The sequence below is a fragment of the Metopolophium dirhodum genome, chromosome 2 (genome assembly GCF_019925205.1).
Source record: "Metopolophium dirhodum isolate CAU chromosome 2, ASM1992520v1, whole genome shotgun sequence".
Lineage (NCBI taxonomy): Eukaryota > Metazoa > Arthropoda > Insecta > Hemiptera > Aphididae > Metopolophium > Metopolophium dirhodum.
The window spans coordinates 37,723,721-37,740,846 of NC_083561.1; the positions used below are offsets into that span (position 1 = coordinate 37,723,721).

At 28.1% G+C, this 17,126-nt stretch overlaps 3 protein-coding genes across 7 annotated transcripts; 1 reads left to right on the plus strand and 2 right to left on the minus strand.

Annotated features, from left to right (window-relative positions):
* Positions 1-132: 132 nt before the first annotated feature.
* Positions 133-7,640, minus strand: LOC132939597 (ATP-dependent RNA helicase DHX30-like). Of its 2 annotated transcripts, none has more exons than XM_061006858.1 (17): positions 7,425-7,640; positions 7,241-7,311; positions 6,296-6,540; positions 5,817-5,963; positions 4,888-4,951; positions 4,701-4,824; positions 4,405-4,615; positions 3,988-4,332; positions 3,749-3,913; positions 3,469-3,674; positions 2,887-3,091; positions 2,591-2,796; positions 2,270-2,493; positions 1,929-2,127; positions 1,674-1,860; positions 1,527-1,594; positions 133-532 (listed from the first exon to the last, which is right to left on the minus strand). In XM_061006858.1, the coding sequence occupies exons 1-17, from the start codon at positions 7,484-7,486 to the stop codon at positions 370-372; spliced, it is 2,892 nt and encodes a 963-aa protein (XP_060862841.1). In that variant the 5' UTR covers positions 7,487-7,640; the 3' UTR covers positions 133-369. The 2 variants fall into 2 exon arrangements, with proteins under 2 accessions (XP_060862841.1, XP_060862840.1); XM_061006857.1 differs by having other exon boundaries at positions 7,241-7,314; positions 7,425-7,639.
* Positions 7,641-7,771: 131 nt separating this feature from the next.
* LOC132938452 (exocyst complex component 2) lies at positions 7,772-13,339 on the plus strand. Its single transcript, XM_061005290.1, has 17 exons — positions 7,772-8,048; positions 8,106-8,397; positions 8,470-8,662; positions 8,728-8,845; positions 8,914-9,128; positions 9,204-9,319; positions 9,635-9,768; positions 9,828-9,898; positions 9,967-10,113; positions 10,177-10,385; positions 10,455-10,569; positions 10,634-10,789; positions 10,854-10,958; positions 12,130-12,456; positions 12,524-12,708; positions 12,772-12,831; positions 13,001-13,339. The coding sequence occupies exons 1-17, from the start codon at positions 7,940-7,942 to the stop codon at positions 13,101-13,103; spliced, it is 2,655 nt and encodes an 884-aa protein (XP_060861273.1). The 5' UTR covers positions 7,772-7,939; the 3' UTR covers positions 13,104-13,339.
* Positions 13,340-14,043: 704 nt separating this feature from the next.
* Positions 14,044-16,935, minus strand: LOC132938454 (ciliogenesis and planar polarity effector 2-like). 4 transcript variants are annotated; one of them, XM_061005296.1, is made up of 5 exons: positions 16,252-16,935; positions 16,002-16,108; positions 15,583-15,848; positions 15,376-15,512; positions 14,044-15,305 (listed from the first exon to the last, which is right to left on the minus strand). In XM_061005296.1, exons 2-5 carry the CDS (start codon positions 16,102-16,104, stop codon positions 15,080-15,082), a joined length of 732 nt encoding a protein of 243 aa, XP_060861279.1. In that variant the 5' UTR covers positions 16,105-16,108; positions 16,252-16,935; the 3' UTR covers positions 14,044-15,079. The 4 variants fall into 4 exon arrangements, with proteins under 4 accessions (XP_060861279.1, XP_060861278.1, XP_060861277.1 ...); XM_061005295.1 differs by having other exon boundaries at positions 16,200-16,935; XM_061005294.1 differs by having other exon boundaries at positions 16,002-16,191; positions 16,252-16,929.
* Positions 16,936-17,126: the final 191 nt, after the last annotated feature.

Below are 17,126 nucleotides of genomic sequence, written 5' to 3' on the forward strand. Positions count from 1 at the left end.
TTGTATAGGTAGGTAAAGCCACCTTGGCGCTTGGTCAGTTATTACATTTGTATTTCAATGAGTGTTGAACCTGGTAATTGATACTAAACTTATATTATACCATACTAGTTAGCTATGTAAATACGTACACAATTTGTTTATCATCAAATAATTTTTTGTAAAATTTGTGTTTATTAATAATAATAATACATTTTAATACACAAATTACATTCTTCCAAGATGATAACACACATGAAAATATAAAATGTATTTCGTACTTAAATTGTACAATATTAAATTCTATCATATAAAAAAATTATATATCATAATCCAAATATCTATAAGCTAATAACATTTTACACAACTATAAAAAAAAATCTTTAAACAAAATTATTTTTCGACAAGCTTACACAAAACAGAACACAAGGAATCACGGAAATTCATAATTTCATCAAAAGATTGATCATTAGTTTCATAATGTCCGTATGTCTCCATTAGAAAATCGATAAAACTCCTTAGTACGTTCCTCAGCGATAATAAGGTTTCCCAATCACTGAAAAAAACTTTTATTATTTTTTATCATATATTTTCTTTTACAAAAAATACGTTAAGACTGGAACAAATATGAACCACACAGAAATAAGCAGCTAAAGTGGTTTGGACTTTTAGACAGTGGATGGCCAATTAATACTGGTAGAGAAATAAACAGAAAAAGACCTAGAATTCGGTGGATAGATGTAGTTTCCAAAGATCTGAGAGCAATAGACCAGAATGTGACCTATGTCTTGACTTATAATAGAGACCAGCTAAAGGCAGAAATGATTCTTATAGGACTAGTAAGATAAGAAAATTAAAAAAAAAATTTTTCAGCTGATTTAACATAGCCTAACATTTTTATTTTAAAAATAAAACAATTTCGATTGATGTTAATTTTAAGCTAAATAAAAAAAAGAATAAATATTTTAGGGTATTTTTTTCATATAAATTTTTTTTATTTATTTATGATAAATACAAAATAAATCAAATCTAATGCATATAAGCAAAAAATATGACAAAAACAGGAAAAACGGCACTAAAAAAGTAAAAACCTAAAATGCTTAAAATATGCAAAATAAATATGAATTATAAAAATCTATAATTGGAATCTTTGATGCACAAATCAAATGTATAGCCAACTCGGTTGTTTTATTCTTTAGCCTATAATAATTAACAAATGCTATAGTTTATAGAATCCAAACTGTACATCTGACAGAGTCTGTACTAAATGGTGATCCTAGGTAAGTAGTCCAGTCAAATTAGACAAAAAAAGGAGTTTGGAAAAATATCGATATCGAGGTTGAATTTTTACACATTGATTATAACAATGTCATAAAGGTGTGTACCAAAATTCAGCTAGGTGGTAATTTTTCCAAGCTGAAAACATAATTTGACTAGACTAAAGATATAGTTTAATTTAATTATATTATACTGCATAAAATATTTTATAACTATAAAATCATTAAAATTATTATCTTGATTTTATACAAAATAGAACTTAGTCAACTTACCCTTTAGAACAAGAAATATTAACACGCTTTCCATTTTGTATGTATATCAAACAATTATTGTGTCCGTCCTGAGGAATAAATGTATTTGAAATGTTAAATAAATAATCAACGATAATGTATCTAAAACTATTCTAATATTAAACTTACGTGCTTAAATGATGCTTGACCATTAAAAAACAATACAGCTAATATTGGAGGAACATATGTAGATTTATTAAGCATTACAGAATCATTGTCAAGAGATCTACCTTCTCTAAAATAAGTTAATAACTCGTTTTCTTTATCTTTATTATAATTTACACTTTCAGAATGCTGTATAACTTTTATCCCAGCACTAAATAAAATTAAAAATCATAATGATAATCAAATTTACATTGTTCATAAGTATAATAGATTGCATACTCATTAATGAATGTATAGTCTAAACGTCCATTTCGTCGCATAAATGATTTTTTGAAAACTAAATTTCCAAATCCAGAAATTAAAACTGCTGGTATAAGTTGATCTAATGATTTTTCAGAGTTTAAATTGAAATTATTCATGTCTTTGTCTTCAATAAGCATACTATTATACAAATGTTGTGTAAATAAATTTTTCAATTCTGTAAAAAAAATTTAAATAACACTAAGTTTATTATTTAAAACATTCAACATAATATACCTATTGGATATTTTTTTACGTATTTTATTTATTTAAAAAATATAAAAATAATTAGTAATGTACTAATTAAATTTAAGACTCACTGTTTATAAGTATAAGATTATTTCTTGACAATGAAGAATTACTGTTATTGTTAAAACGATTTTGTGTGCTGTTCCATTCAGAAAATATTTTTGCCACAGCCAAGTGATCACTACACGACGAATATTCCTTTTTTATTATTCGTGAATCGGCTGAAGTTGTTTCTTTAAATATGTTCACGTTACTTGATAAGTAGGTTATAATTGTTAGTGTAGAGTCTAGACATCTAAAATAAATTGTTCAATAAACATCAATCGTAATATAAATTTAACAAAATAACTAAACTTTTATAGAATATAACTAAATAAAAAATTGCGGCTCACTTTAGAAATACAGAATTAACTAAAGCTTTTGAAAGACATGGATCAAATGGGAATGCAGCTATTCTTTTTCCTAATGCTGTTAGTTTCTCTTCTCTGTCTAATGCCCCCAGAAGTTGCAATTCCGAAACGGCAATATCTATAGATTCTACACTAGGTGAATTCAAAAGCTTAGACAATACAACCCTTGCTTTATCCTGGCTATGTATCTAGATAATATTAACAATTATTTGACATTTTGCATAATACAGAACAGTTTAATTTAGGTACTTACCAATATAATATGTGTGTATAATTACCTTAAGATTAATAATAGTATGTTCAAGAGGAGTTAATTGAATCTCTGGTGTAGGATACTCTGAACAGTTATTGAAACGATCCAATGTGTATAAATGATAACATTCTCCGGGCTGAGTTCTTCCTGCACGACCTCTCCTTTGTTTTGCATTAGCCTGAGAGACCCAACAACGATCTAATAGTTTAATACCTTTCTCTGCATTCCAACTATAAAATTATTATAAACGTAAACATTTAAAAGTATAATAAATTAAAATAAGCATTGTTTCAATAATGCAGATCATATTTATTAGTTGGAGTACATAAAAAATACAAGTGGTTTACAATTATATATAAATAACATTGAATAACCTAATTCAGTGTTAATTAGTTATTAACAAACAGAAATTTAATGTAATTAATTTTAATGGTATTTGCAAATCTTAAGAATTCACTACAATAGTTATTAATAAAAAAATGTATGTATAATAACAGCCAATTAAAAAAAAACTGGGTATATCTATATCAGATTATTTCTGAACTGTGAATTTTTCTTTTACAACCAACATCAAAAAGATTAAATTAATAATAATTTAAAACCTTACCTAGATATATTTTGCATACCAGTGTCAACTACATATACTACATCATTAATTGTAATACTGGTTTCAGCAATATTTGTAGCCAGCACAACTTTTCGTCTTCCATTACTTGCAGGATTCATGATTTCTATTTGTTGTTCAGGTGTCAATTTAGAATGGGCAAACATTATTTCGAAATTATGAGGTCTTTTTTGTAGAAGTTTATTTACCTATTATTGAAACAAAAATTGAATTGGATAAAGTGGTCAAATGATTAAACAAAACAAGCAGAATGTTATCTTACATCAATTATGTCTTGCCAACCAGATACAAAACACAGTATAGCTCCGGGTGATTTATTGCTATGAATCCATTTAATTACACTTGCTACTAGTTGTGGGTTCCAATAAGGTTTACCATTTTCTTCAACAGTTGTATTATATATACCCCATTCCCTAGCCAATTGATTCTGGAATCAAACATTAAATAATAAATATTAATTTTAACATCAAAATACCAAACCTATTGGCATTTATAATTTACCGATAAGAATTGAGTTTTCACAGGATGTGTGAATCCAGGTATTTCAATAGTAGACGCTGAGTGGCCATAATAGTTCTGGAAATGTTCCGCATTTAGTGTCGCACTCATTATAATCAATTTTAATTTGTCATTTAACTGCAAAGCATTCTTTGTAAGCATCAGCAATATTTCTGTGTTTATATCTTGTTCGTGGGCTTCATCAATAATAACATGTGAAAATTCTTTAAGTCCAGGGTCTGCTTGTAGTTTCTGAAGCAGTATACCACTAGATGCAAATACTATAGTTCCCGGTTTTCTGGGCAATATTTGCTTCAACCGCACTTGAAAACCTACCACATTGCCCAACTAGAGAATTGAGTAAAATTATTCATCAATCTAATTATATTTTTAAATACATTTTATTTTATTAGTTTATACTTCTTCAGAACGTTCTACTGCAACTCGATTAGCAAGTGTTAGTGCACTTATTCGTCTTGGCTGAGTAACATAGACGTTGCATTCACTTCCTTTTCTTTCTTTACTATATTTTTTCATAATGAAATTAGGCACTCTAGTACTTTTACCACAACCTGGTTCTCCTTTTATAATGGTAACTTGATTATTCTCGATCATATCAAGTATGTCTAATCTAAAATTTGAATGATATATATATATATATTTATTATATAGTGTTAAATATTTTAAATTGTAAATAGTTTTGATATTTAACATACTCATAGTTGTCTATTGGTAATTGGACTAATTTGTTCAATGTTTGTGTAGAATTTTTATAGAGGTATTCGTTTCGATTTGTATAGTCAAAATGTGAAAATGGAGGTAATACAAAATTTAACTCATCTAAAATTAAAAAAAATTATTACATTATTGATTAAGTGGGAATAATTAAATACTAGGATTTACCCTCATTAGTTTGATCATCTTCAATTAATACTGGTTTTCCTTTATTTATTAATGGTTTAATTTCCTACGGTAAATAAGTGTATTTTTTAATGTATTATAAGTAATAAAATGTTTATACTCAGTCCCAAGAGAGGTTGCCAGTTGTGCGCATCCCATTGTGTCACCCTGCTATCAAAACCGGTTCCCCTATGGCAGCGTTTCTTAAATTATGTTTTGTGGAACCCCAGGGTTCCGTAGAGATCACTTTAGGGTTCCGTAAAACTGAAGTGCTTTTTTTAAAAATTTTAAATCGATCTCTGTGTTAAATGTTGGTGCATTTCAAAAGATGAATATCCTCAACTGTCACAAAAGACCATGTTGGCACTTTTACCATTTGTAACCACTTATATGTGTGAAACGGGGTTCACCACCTATGTACCAACAAAAACAAAATACCGCAAAAGACTTGATGCCGAACCTAATATGAGAATACAACTTTCATCAATAAATTCTAATATTAAGAATATTTGTAATAATAAAAAGTAATTTCACTCATCTCATTAAAATTAAAATTTATAAGTCCTGTTACTGTCTGTTATTTAAAATATTTTTTGAATTAAGTACAGAATAGTGTGTACACATTATTATTATAATTTTTATTGCAAATAATCCTTACATAAAATGACACATTTAAACTATTGAAACAAAGTATTGTTTCTAATTGTCAATCTATAATAACTTACTGTTGAAAGCTAAAAAATTAGGGATTCAACGATAAAAGTGGACATAAAAAAGGGTACCAGGGATAAAAAAGTTTAAGAAACGCTGCCCATAGAACGGTGTTATGGATAAGCAGAAAAACCGATTTTGGTAGGGCCACGGCTCGTTTTCTCGTGGAACAGAGTATATATATTTAATTGATTATTATTTTGTGTAAGAATATGGCTAACCTGAGTGTATTTTTGCACTAAGCTTGAAATTTGTTTAACATTTTGTTCGCTCAAATCAATTGAAGCAATTGGTTTTGAAGCTACATCTATACGTTGTTTATTCGATACTATTAATGGCTTTCCTGAATGATCAAGTTTTTCCATATCCTGAAAATGTATTAGTAGTTATAGTTTAAATATTAAAATCACGAACACAATTCAAGTTATAGTTATGTTATTTTTAATTATAAAATATCATATTATCTAATATTCTAAAAATAGTGTTAACAAACTTAACAGTAAACAGAACATCGGCTTAAAAATAATTAGTTTTTGGTGAATAGGAAAAAACTAAGAAGTGAGTAAATAGAATTTTTTTTATAAAATAAATGTCAAAAATAACTAAAAAGTATTGCAATTTGATAATATTATCAAGCAAAATGTTTGTTCAACATAAAACTGTTAAAAAAAAAGGACAATCATTTTAATAATTATCTTACTTGTAACCATTGAATAGCATTTAATGAAACTGTTTCTCCAGCTTTGGCTTTGGTAGTAGCCATACTTGAAAATACAATGGGGTTGGGCCATTGGACACTTAATTTGCAGGTCCATTGATTTTTTTTGTTCTTGTTGAAACCAAAATGACAGCCTGTCTTTATGTTCTGTGTTCGTTCAACTTGATTATAAAAGTTTGAAACAATATTACGTGGCGATGCAAATTTTCTTTTCAATCTAGTTATATCTAAATGAAAAAAAACATTTGTAGTTTTATATATTATCAGGTTATTCTTTTTGAAATTTTATATTTTACTTTACTTCTGTTTCTTTATTAGATAAATATTATAATCGGAAATAAAAAAATATACCATATTCTTATAGTTTTAAATGTTAAGGCGCCCGGTGCCGATGCCATTTTTTCCTCAAAAATACACTCTGCGGGAATAACAATATCGCCTTGTAAAATCAACCAAATTTCATAATTTTTTTTTTAATTGTTAGAGGGAAATATTCTACAGCCTGCATCAATCTCTGTTTTTCAATATTTTATTCTCAAACTTAATAAAATGTCTAAAAAAATACAAGATAAAAAGCATTTTTTATAATTTTTTTAATACAATTATTTGAAATAAAATACAAAATCAGAGATCGATGCGGGCTGTAGGAAGTCTTCTTCTTTCAGATAAAAAAATGGTCATCAAAATCCGACAATTCTACAAAGCTTGAGAGTTATTCCGGTAAAGTCATTTTTTTTTATAATATAATACACCATATCAACCCTTAATAGATATCGGGTAGTAGATTAGTGAAAAAGTCTTATAATTGAGGAGGCAACTAAAATATAAAATTTAATTTTCAAATTTTATAGAATTGTGGAAAATTTGAAAAACTGGCACTGGGACCCTTAACAAATAAAACATTTAATCAAAAATACAAAACCTTACCTTCGTCAGAAATTTTATATTCTGATTCTGGTTGAACAGTTGAAAATTGTGGATATATTAATTTTAAATGTCTTCTGAAAATAATAATTAATATAAATTCAAAACAAACAATATAAAGCATCTAGATCCAAAATACTGAAAGTTGGCACAATGGCACAACATTGTGTGCAAATATTTTACTCACCGAGTTGTAGGAAAACGAGATATTACATTTTGTAATCCGATGAAAGACCTGACGTTAAACATTTTAATATTCTAAAAACTTGGCATTCCAAAATTTAAGTTAATAGAATAACTAGTTAATAAATTGTTGACTATAATTATAATTATTTATTTACTTCATTCGAACACATCAACTTAAAAGTCAAAACCATGTAAAATATTAAAATTTAATATTTATATCTTGAAAGCCGGAACTTTTTGATAATAAACATCATTCACATGTGATACATGTGCAAATGACTGATAAAAACATAAAATGATAATAAGCGATATCAACTTGATATCAAAAATGAATGAATTTGAATAATTTGATAAGTTGAAACTTAAAAGTTGTGGAGTATTTGAAACAAAACCAAGTTGGCGAGTTCTACCTTCAGTTTTCAACCTACCTATTTAGATTTTTTTATTTTCAGTCCGATACGTACAAATGGTATTGTCATTCATTTTGTAGACGATTCGCTCTGTGTTTTTTTACCGATGGCTAAAAGTCCTGTCGTAACAGGAATTTCCCCGAAAGAAGGACCACCAGGTACAAGGGTGACAATCAGAGGGGAACATTTGGGCATCAACCCCAACGATCTATCGAGTAATTATGTCAGTTAATCTTATAAAAAACATTTCAACAATTTTCTGATTCTTATAGGTTTAAAAATATGCGACTGCGAGTGTATGCTTTCAGCTGAATGGAAATCGCCAAATAAGATCATTGCACGATCTGGCCCGGGAAAAGGACGTGGCGATATAATTCTAGTCACTAAATCTGGTGGTGTCGGTACAAGTACTGTTCAGTTTCGTGGTTATCACGAGACTATTGGCCCTCTAAAAGAAAGCGCAGTATGGGTGGAAGAAGCTCCGCTTAACTGGGGCCGGCAAAATAGTTCGGTCACCATATTTCAATTAGACGATCCTTTGGGTCTATCTGTTGAAGGAGATGAGTATGTACATATTTATTGATAATTTCAATCAGTCATGAGTTGACTGATATATTATTTTGATTACACTATAAGGAAATTTCCTGAAAATGAACTAACTGAATTATTTCCGGATGGTTCTGGCGATTTACTATCTGAAAACTTTGAACCTGCGTGGTTCTTACTTGAACACCACCATGGGACATCTTTTGATGATTTGCGGGTAGGGTTGTCATATTTGAAGAGAAAGGTAGATTCGCAAAACGAAGGACAATTGTCTTTTTTGAAAGTAAGTCATGTTTAAAAATTGTATGTACGGTTTATTTTAATTGTTATGTTTATTACAATGTATAGGATAATGTTGGATCAGTTATGGAACAATTGGACACTCTTTTTACGCTAAAACAAAATTATGAAGCTGATTTTGAAAGAAATAATGAAACTCTCTTTAGAGTTGAAGAAGCAATTAACCGTAAATTTTTAGTTAAATAATAAATGACTTGTTGTTTAACCTAAACATTATTGAAAATATCATTTTAGAATCTTTAAAGGAGGCAACTCATTTATTTCATGGTGTTTTAACCAGAAGAGAAAAAGCTGAAGCTACTAGAAATGCGTTGGCTGTTATGACTAGATATAAATTTTTATTTCAATTACCGATCAACATTGATCGTAATATTAAAAATGAAGACGTTGATGTAATTATTAATGATTATGCAAGGGCTTTAAATTTGTTTGGTAAAACTGAAGTTTCGGTTAGTATAATAATTAAAAAACTATATTTTTGTTATAAAAATATTGAAATATTATTTATATATTTCAACAAAAAGGTTTTCAAGAAAATATTAGAGGAAGTTGAAACCAAAATACTGAATATACGAATTAACCTGAAGTCAAAGCTTCATCAAATGCCTACAACACTTAAACAGCAAAAGAAAATAATCAGGTAATATCTAGTTACCTGATTGCATATAAATGGTACATGAGATATGAAACCACGTATCAACAAATAAGTTAATTTTTGAGAATAACAAAATGATTTTGTGAAATAAAACAAGAATGGTTATTCACTTATTCATAAATATTTTAACATTTAAAGATAATATGTTATTATTATTTATTTTATAAGACTAAAAATAAATTTAAAAGAGTATACATTTTAGTGGTTTTACTAATATTTATTGTTTAAATAGGTATAGAATTAATACCATAATTCTTTATGAGTTTATGACATTTAAAAATTTAAAAATTACCTTTGCAGGAATTTAGTTGCTCTAAATGACAACGGTGACCCTGGCTGGGAAGCAATTATTCATATGAAACAATTTCTAATTGATAAAATAAAAGGTAGTTATCAACAATTTACAACTGAAGAACAAGCAAATGAAACACCTAGTAAGTCGTTAATACTTTAAATCTTAAACTTTACATGACACATATTATGTACATTTTAGATAAGAACAATAGACATCCACAGAATAAACATAAAAGAAATATTAGTTTGTCACAGCAAATCGAATCCCAAGTATGTTCATCACTTTTTTATTGTTTGAATGAACCATGTTAACTAATGTTAAATTGTTTTTTTTACAGAACGTGGAGCCTAAAAAAGTATTATGCATTGATGAAATAGCTACAGTTATATCGGATTACTTTCCAGACTTGTGGAAACTTGGACAAAACTACTTTGTTGGTGACCTAGCAGTAAAGCCAGATTGCAGCCATGAAAAGGATTTCAAAGTATTTTCCACTGGTATTTTCAAAAATATTGTACATGCATAACATAACTTTTATAATTTATAGGAAATGATATTAGACATAATTGTGACAGTGTCTGATATATATAGAACAATTATGTTACCTACTACTACGACTAGTTCATTTTCACCTGTGCCTATCATATGGTTGCCACATTGTTTAAAACAAATCCGATCGGTATTTACAGTATTAATGGCTTTGGATCTTCCTAACGAAGCTTTAAATAAGATATCCAGTGTTATATTTGATTTAAGGTCAATTTTTTTTTTCATTTTTCAAAAACTAGTTGAATTTTATTAAAACTTACTTTATTGTTTTAATAGGTTACACTGCTTAAATATTTTATTTAAACAAGCGTCAGAACAAATTATACAGTTGAAAACTACTGAGACGTGGAAACTGGATTATCATTCAAAACAAGGAACTATATCACAATTGGTAATTTTAATTCTCAATAATATTGAATAAAGTAAATTCTATGCTTATAATTATTTTTTTTCAGCCAAATGATTTCTACAAAATCATAATGGAAGCAATGAATTTAGCCAAAGAATATGTAATCCGGGACGAACGTAGAGAAACTGCACTTGTTGATAATGAAACTGCAAAAAATGAATTACAACTACTGGTTCACAAATGTTTTTGGAACTTTTCGCAGGTATAAAATTATATATTAAACAATATTAAGATTTTAGATTAAATAAATCATTTATATATTAAAGGTTTTAGAGCAAGTGGGTTTAAATGCAGATACCAATTGTTCGTCTACTACAGTTATGTCCTTGAGTGGATCTTCAGTTACAGGTTTTAAATTACACAATGATCTGGTGAGCTTTATTTTTTAAAATGTTAAAGTGTTATAAAATTGTTGTTTAAGAGAATAAACAATGTATACAAATATAAAATATGCAGTGGAATCTTAAAAAGTCAAAGTTCAGGGGAATAAAAATTTTTTCAATTTATAATTTTTTAATTTCAACAACATTCTGAGATGGTGGATAGTGATTGGTTATCTAGGCCCATTCCCCATCAGTATTATTGTTTTTTTGAAGTAGGTTCCTATTCTTCAAGTCTTCCTCAGTTCCATATGGAAATACAAATAATCTAAAGCATTTAGCAGTTCACTATTGTTGTCGTGATCACTCATCACCAGTGTTCGGATTAGATAAGTATTTTTTTTATCTAGATAAAGATAAAGATAATGCGACTCAAATGTATCTAGATCGATATAAAAGATATCTTAACTCATATTTATCTAGATAAAGATAAAGATAAATACTTTTTTATCTAGATAAAAAAAAGATACATTTTTTTTTTAATGGGTTTTAAATTTAAGTATATTTTAGTTAGGCACCAGAAACATAATAATTATAATGATATAAATAAAAATAATTACATTATTTATAAACCATAAACTTGGTTTGAGAATCTGTATAAATATTTAAAATGCGTTTGTACAATTTCGCGATTTTTATCAATAAAAAATGTATCTAGATGAATTTATTTAGATTAGTAAAAAAATTATATAAGATGAACGTTTAGATACCTTGTAACTATTTATCTAGATAAGATAAAAGATGAACAAATAATTATCTAGATAAGTCCGAACACTGCTCATCACATATTTTTCTACAAAGAATTTTTCATTAACTTCTGATACTTTCTTTCATAACCGACCAATCGCAACTGACAACAAACTGAATGAAACGATAAACACAATAGCGATCAAGCCAATGTGTAATGTAAACATATCAAATATAGTAAAACCAAAACTTTTTACAGATGGCTATATTTTAACAGAATGTGTAAGGGAATTGTTGAAAAAGTTCAAGTTTTCTACAGTACATATTTAAAATATAAAAAATTATTGTATTATTTACGTTTAGTTTATATATATATATATTCATATACTTAGCAGATATGATAAAGTAGACAGACACATTTACGTCATTTTACATAACTATGTTAATGAGCTAAATTATTATTAATACATTTTAGATGTGGGAACAAAAACTTTTAATAACAATAAGTAACAGTCAGTATACAAGAAATGTCATGCTACTTAAATTTAAAAAAGAATTTGAAGACAACGGTTTTCCAACTATTGATGTTGTTGTGGCTCGAGCTGTTGAATTACTTGAAAACACTGAAAGTAAATTGCTCGAAACTTATATAGAAACCAAAAGCGATCCTTTAGTTGGGACAATAGAACCATCAATGTATGTGGGCAGCTTTGAATGGGACTCTCCCTCGCTTTTAGATCTAAGAGAGGTCAGACCTTATGCCAAAGAAATTATTACCAATTTGATTGCATTACATTCTGAGGTTTGTTAACAATTTTAGTACATGATCTATTCATTATTAATTAGTAATTACCATTTGTGTATGTTAGGTTCAAACCATCATGCCAGATTTAATGTATGCTGTATTATCAGAAATTGTGGTCACTATATCAGAAGAAATGTCACGTCTCATGAATTGTGTTACACATTTTAGTGAAAATGGAGCCATGCAAGCTAGATTGGATTTGATGGCATTGACATTCACATTATCTAATTACTTTACACCAAATTCAAAGTATTAATTTTATATTTCAGCAATTTAACAAATCAATCGTATATATTTATTATTTATTTACAGGGATTTTTTTTGTGATGCTACAAATGCAGTTCCACCATTAAAATCAGAGGATAATGAAAAGTAATTTTATTTATTTTTGTTTATGATAGGTATATTATATTTTACATTAATGTATGTTTTTTCTTTTAAACCGATATTAAATCAAGAGGTTATAAAAATTGGGTTACTGACTTATGTACCTAATTCATATTATGGTGTTATTATTTATATATGTTATTTATGTTCCTAGGTATGTTTTGAAATGTTTTGAGCAGTTTAAGACCCGTATGCATTTACAGATCATGTGTTTTTTAACACCTTGCCCCAACGATATTGAAACTAGTATTATATAATATCTTATTGTAACTATTTATATTATAACTCAATTATTTTTATATCACATATTTATAACAATGTTAATGCTTTATATTTAATTACCTAATAATATACCATAGAAATAATTATATTTATATTTGCAGTCTAAATGTCATATATTTATCTTAAGTATGTTGAAATCATACATTATATCTACCGAATACTTATTAGCTGTTAAACGTACTATATTGATTATACTAGTATGTAATGTAAATTTTGTGTTTTCACTATGTATTGACTGGGTTTATAACTCATAACTATGGGAGAGGAATGTAAGATTTGTCTATTACTTTAACATAACCACATAAATATCAGATAAGTTAACAAATTATGTTAAGACAAAGCTAGTTATGAGGTTTTATTTAACATATGTAAGCAAATTACTCTTTTTCATTTTTCGATGCATATTTTAAAAAAAATGTATTTACTTGCTCGATTACTTTATACATTTCAAAAAAAAAAATGTAATTCATGATTATTTCATATTTTCTCCAATGGTATTTTTTTTATCTTATTTAACATTTTTAAAATAATCTAGATATATTTTGAGGTGAGTGACAAAAAATTATATGTCAAGCTTCGAGGAGTAAAAATATATACAGCTCTTTCAGTTTATAGATATTAAATAATATTATATTTACAGCAAAATCTCCTATGATCAATATGTGGGATATACTAATAAGCCAATAACATAATGATAAAAATAAAAAAATGTAACACGGACCGTACACTCAACTGCAGAAATGCTTGGCTTGTGTAGCTAGCTCCTGGATGGATGCCCTCCCAGGAATTTTAGCTATAAATCCTTGCCACACATACAAAGATATTTAAACCAACCATTCCTCCCTCCCTACAAAAAACCAGCTAATGGCTATAGTTGCCGGGCACATTAAATGAAAAAAATAAAAATGCTAAAAATAAAAATTGAATTAAAAATGTACATGGGTACATTTATATATTTTATTTGATGCATATTATAATGAAAAATAATTATATTTATAAAATACTTAATTATTTTAAAATAAATGTCTGTATTCAAATAACATAAATAGAAAAAATACTTTTAACTTAGTAAGCAGTTTTCATTATAGGAATGATAAGGCACTTAACAAATATACATATATATTAAAATACAGTTCATAATAATAATTAAACTATCTTTAGTTTAAACAAAAATAAAGCATATTAGTGAACTTTCTCAAATTAAAAAAATTAAGTTTAGATTGGAATAAAAATTAGAACTTACTTAAATGTTCATGCAAAACACACATTTACACTTTTATTCTAGTTCTATGGATTTTATATACAGAAAGTATCATCTAATTTTTTTCTATGATTAATTTATCTATGCAACGCTTAAGGTAATGTTCTATTTGAAAATTATGGAAAATATGTAGAAGGCCAAGTAAGATGACAAGGTTGAACTTCTACAAGCAATGGTTCGTACTCATTTTTAAAAAATTGGACGTTAGGCCACATTTATTTATATCATAACTTTATTACGAGTAAATGTACATTAGAGTACCTCTATAGTATTTACTAAATAATTATGTTATTGACTATTGGGACTGCTAAGTTTTGGAATTGCCCGACCAGATTTTAAAAACTACGGCACCACTGCCCCTTGGTTTTGCCCTACCATATTTGCCTCATTATCATATCCTTGACCACGACAGTTATATACTTATAAATACTATATTATACATATTAAGTATGTCACTACTTTATAAATTATTTCTATATGAAACATATATTGAATAATATAGTCCCCAGAACTCATAAGGACGGTTGCCCTGAATCCAATATAATATATTTTATAACACCAAAATAATTTAGTTGCAATAAAAATTTTGAAGAATGATCAAGGTTAACTTAATAGATCAATAATTCATTGTTGATTCTATGATTCATAAACATACTATTAAGAAGTAGACCATGGTCCACAACCCTTCGGTCATACAATTTGAGAAGATTCCATTTCCTGATTTAATATATAGTTTTGATCTCTTATCCATAATTGTTCACAAATTACATTTAATGTGTAAGCTGTAATCTCGGTTTCGTTTGAATCATATTTTCCATCTGTTTTGTTTATTTTCAATATAGTGATTTTTTGTGTTTTTTCAAATTCATCAATGTCATCAATTGTAACTTTAGCAGTAAAATCACCTGCGCAGTACCTGAAATAAACAAATATAAATAATAATACATATAATATTAGAATAACTACTTAAATCACAAAATTCTTACTTTGTGCCAATAACAATAGGAGCCGGTTTACTTTTATCGTTCATGTATATAGGAAGATTTGTTGAAATAGTACTTAATCCACTAGGGTCAGTAAAGGAAAATACAAACACAATGGCATCTGCCTCTTCTTTACACACCTTTAATCAATTACCAACATTAATAAAAATTAATATTATTTAATAATCTGGAGCAAAAATAGCTGTTTACCGGCAATATGTGCCCAAATTTTTTAATGTCTCTGTCACCCGAGTCCCAACATTGCAGCCGAAATAGAATAATTCTATCCCACACTTTTACAGGCCAATAAATATTACTTTTACGTATACCTCGAGTTTCTACATACTCTACGTCAAAATTTAATATCCCTGCAAGTCGAGCAATTGTGGATGATTTTCCTGCTCCGCTTTTTCCAACAAAAAACAATTTGTACGACACTTCTTCTATGTTTGGCAGTATAGGTCGTTCCAACAGTCCTAATAAACGCAACAGATTTTCTCAAGTTTGAAGTTGTCATGATAATATTTGATTACTGAATCCTCTAATAATCAACCGAATGGAATATACTTAAGAGGATTAATATTTAATATAGTAAAATATTATTGGGATTAACATCATCGGTCACCTACCAAAAAATTTTCTACCGTTTGTCTGTGGATTGTAAAAATGTTGCATTATTGTTTCTCCCTCAGCAGTACTCTGCCAATCGAGCTTCACTACGTTCCCGAACATTTTGCTTTAAAGAACGGTCGTCATTATTCGGTGTCCATCACATAAAATAGTGCCATACTGCCGTCGATTATCGTTTAAATGATATATCTACCTAACGTTGATTAAAAATGTACGAATTTCATTTTATTTTATTATTTTCACACTCACTTCACACCGCTGATCGCTTTCTAGAATCTGATCTCTAATTTCTAAATTTATCCACGTATTAAGATATTAATTGAAAGCACGTTCTGTGTTAATAGGTATGTACCATGAACATTTAATGCACTGTTCACTGCCATACAATATACTTATGTAGTTGTGTACTATGTTTAAAGACACGCACACGATTTAAGTTATACGTGTATCTCAATAAGTATAATAAGAAACCGATTTAAAAATCGTGAACACGGATAACATAAAATAAAAAGTTCTTTTTATCTACGATTGATACGCGAAAAATATTTAATATTACCCCATAGAGTAATATTACTGTATTATGTATTACCCACGAATTGAGATGGTCTTATTGTGGACCACGGACTAGGATAATATATCAAGATATAAGATAACCGTGTTATGACTATATCTTGCATCGTGAACATTACTTTTTTTTATACAGCGATCAGATTTTTATATATCCGTGGACTAGATACACAGCCGCAGCCCATGGCTTAAGATAAAGCCATGCTACAGCCCATGAACTACTACATGTCATGAACTAAGATAGTTATAGTAACTATCTCAGTTCATGCTACATGAAGTAGCTACACTTATTATTAACTATAATAATGTATAGTTCGTGCTACAGCCACAGCCGCTAGATTCCACAGACATCTAATATAGATAGACAGATATCTGTGCAGCATCAATACACCTTGATTCTCGTGGATTCTTATATTATCTATGTATATTCTACAAAATACTATAGATTAGAATACGAGAAGCTCTGTAGAAACCTCATAGATAATATAAGAATAATAAGGATAATATATTCTTATATTATCTATGAGAAACCTGTAATGCTGGGCGGCGTCATAGCG

Bases quoted from the DNA above. Each gene is read 5' to 3' on its own strand.
- LOC132939597 (XM_061006857.1), bottom strand. From the start codon at position 7,486: ATGTTTAACGTCAGGTCTTTCATCGGATTACAAAATGTAATATCTCGT. The intron at 3,092-3,468 runs GTAAGGTTTTAA...ATAATTTTATAG, and splicing joins GGTATGCAAAATATATCTAG to TTGGAATGCAGAGAAAGGTA. The intron at 2,128-2,269 runs GTGAGTCTTAAA...TTTTTTTTACAG, and splicing joins TAATCTTATACTTATAAACA to AATTGAAAAATTTATTTACA.
- LOC132938452 (XM_061005290.1), top strand. From the start codon at position 7,940: ATGGCTAAAAGTCCTGTCGTAACAGGAATTTCCCCGAAAGAAGGACCA. The intron at 8,049-8,105 runs GTAATTATGTCA...TGATTCTTATAG, and splicing joins CAACCCCAACGATCTATCGA to GTTTAAAAATATGCGACTGC. The intron at 12,709-12,771 runs GTATTAATTTTA...ATTTATTTACAG, and splicing joins TACTTTACACCAAATTCAAA to GGATTTTTTTTGTGATGCTA.
- LOC132938454 (XM_061005296.1), bottom strand. From the start codon at position 16,104: ATGTTCGGGAACGTAGTGAAGCTCGATTGGCAGAGTACTGCTGAGGGA. The intron at 15,849-16,001 runs GTAGGTGACCGA...TGCGTTTATTAG, and splicing joins AAACGGTAGAAAATTTTTTG to GACTGTTGGAACGACCTATA. The intron at 15,513-15,582 runs GTAAACAGCTAT...AATTGATTAAAG, and splicing joins AATTTGGGCACATATTGCCG to GTGTGTAAAGAAGAGGCAGA.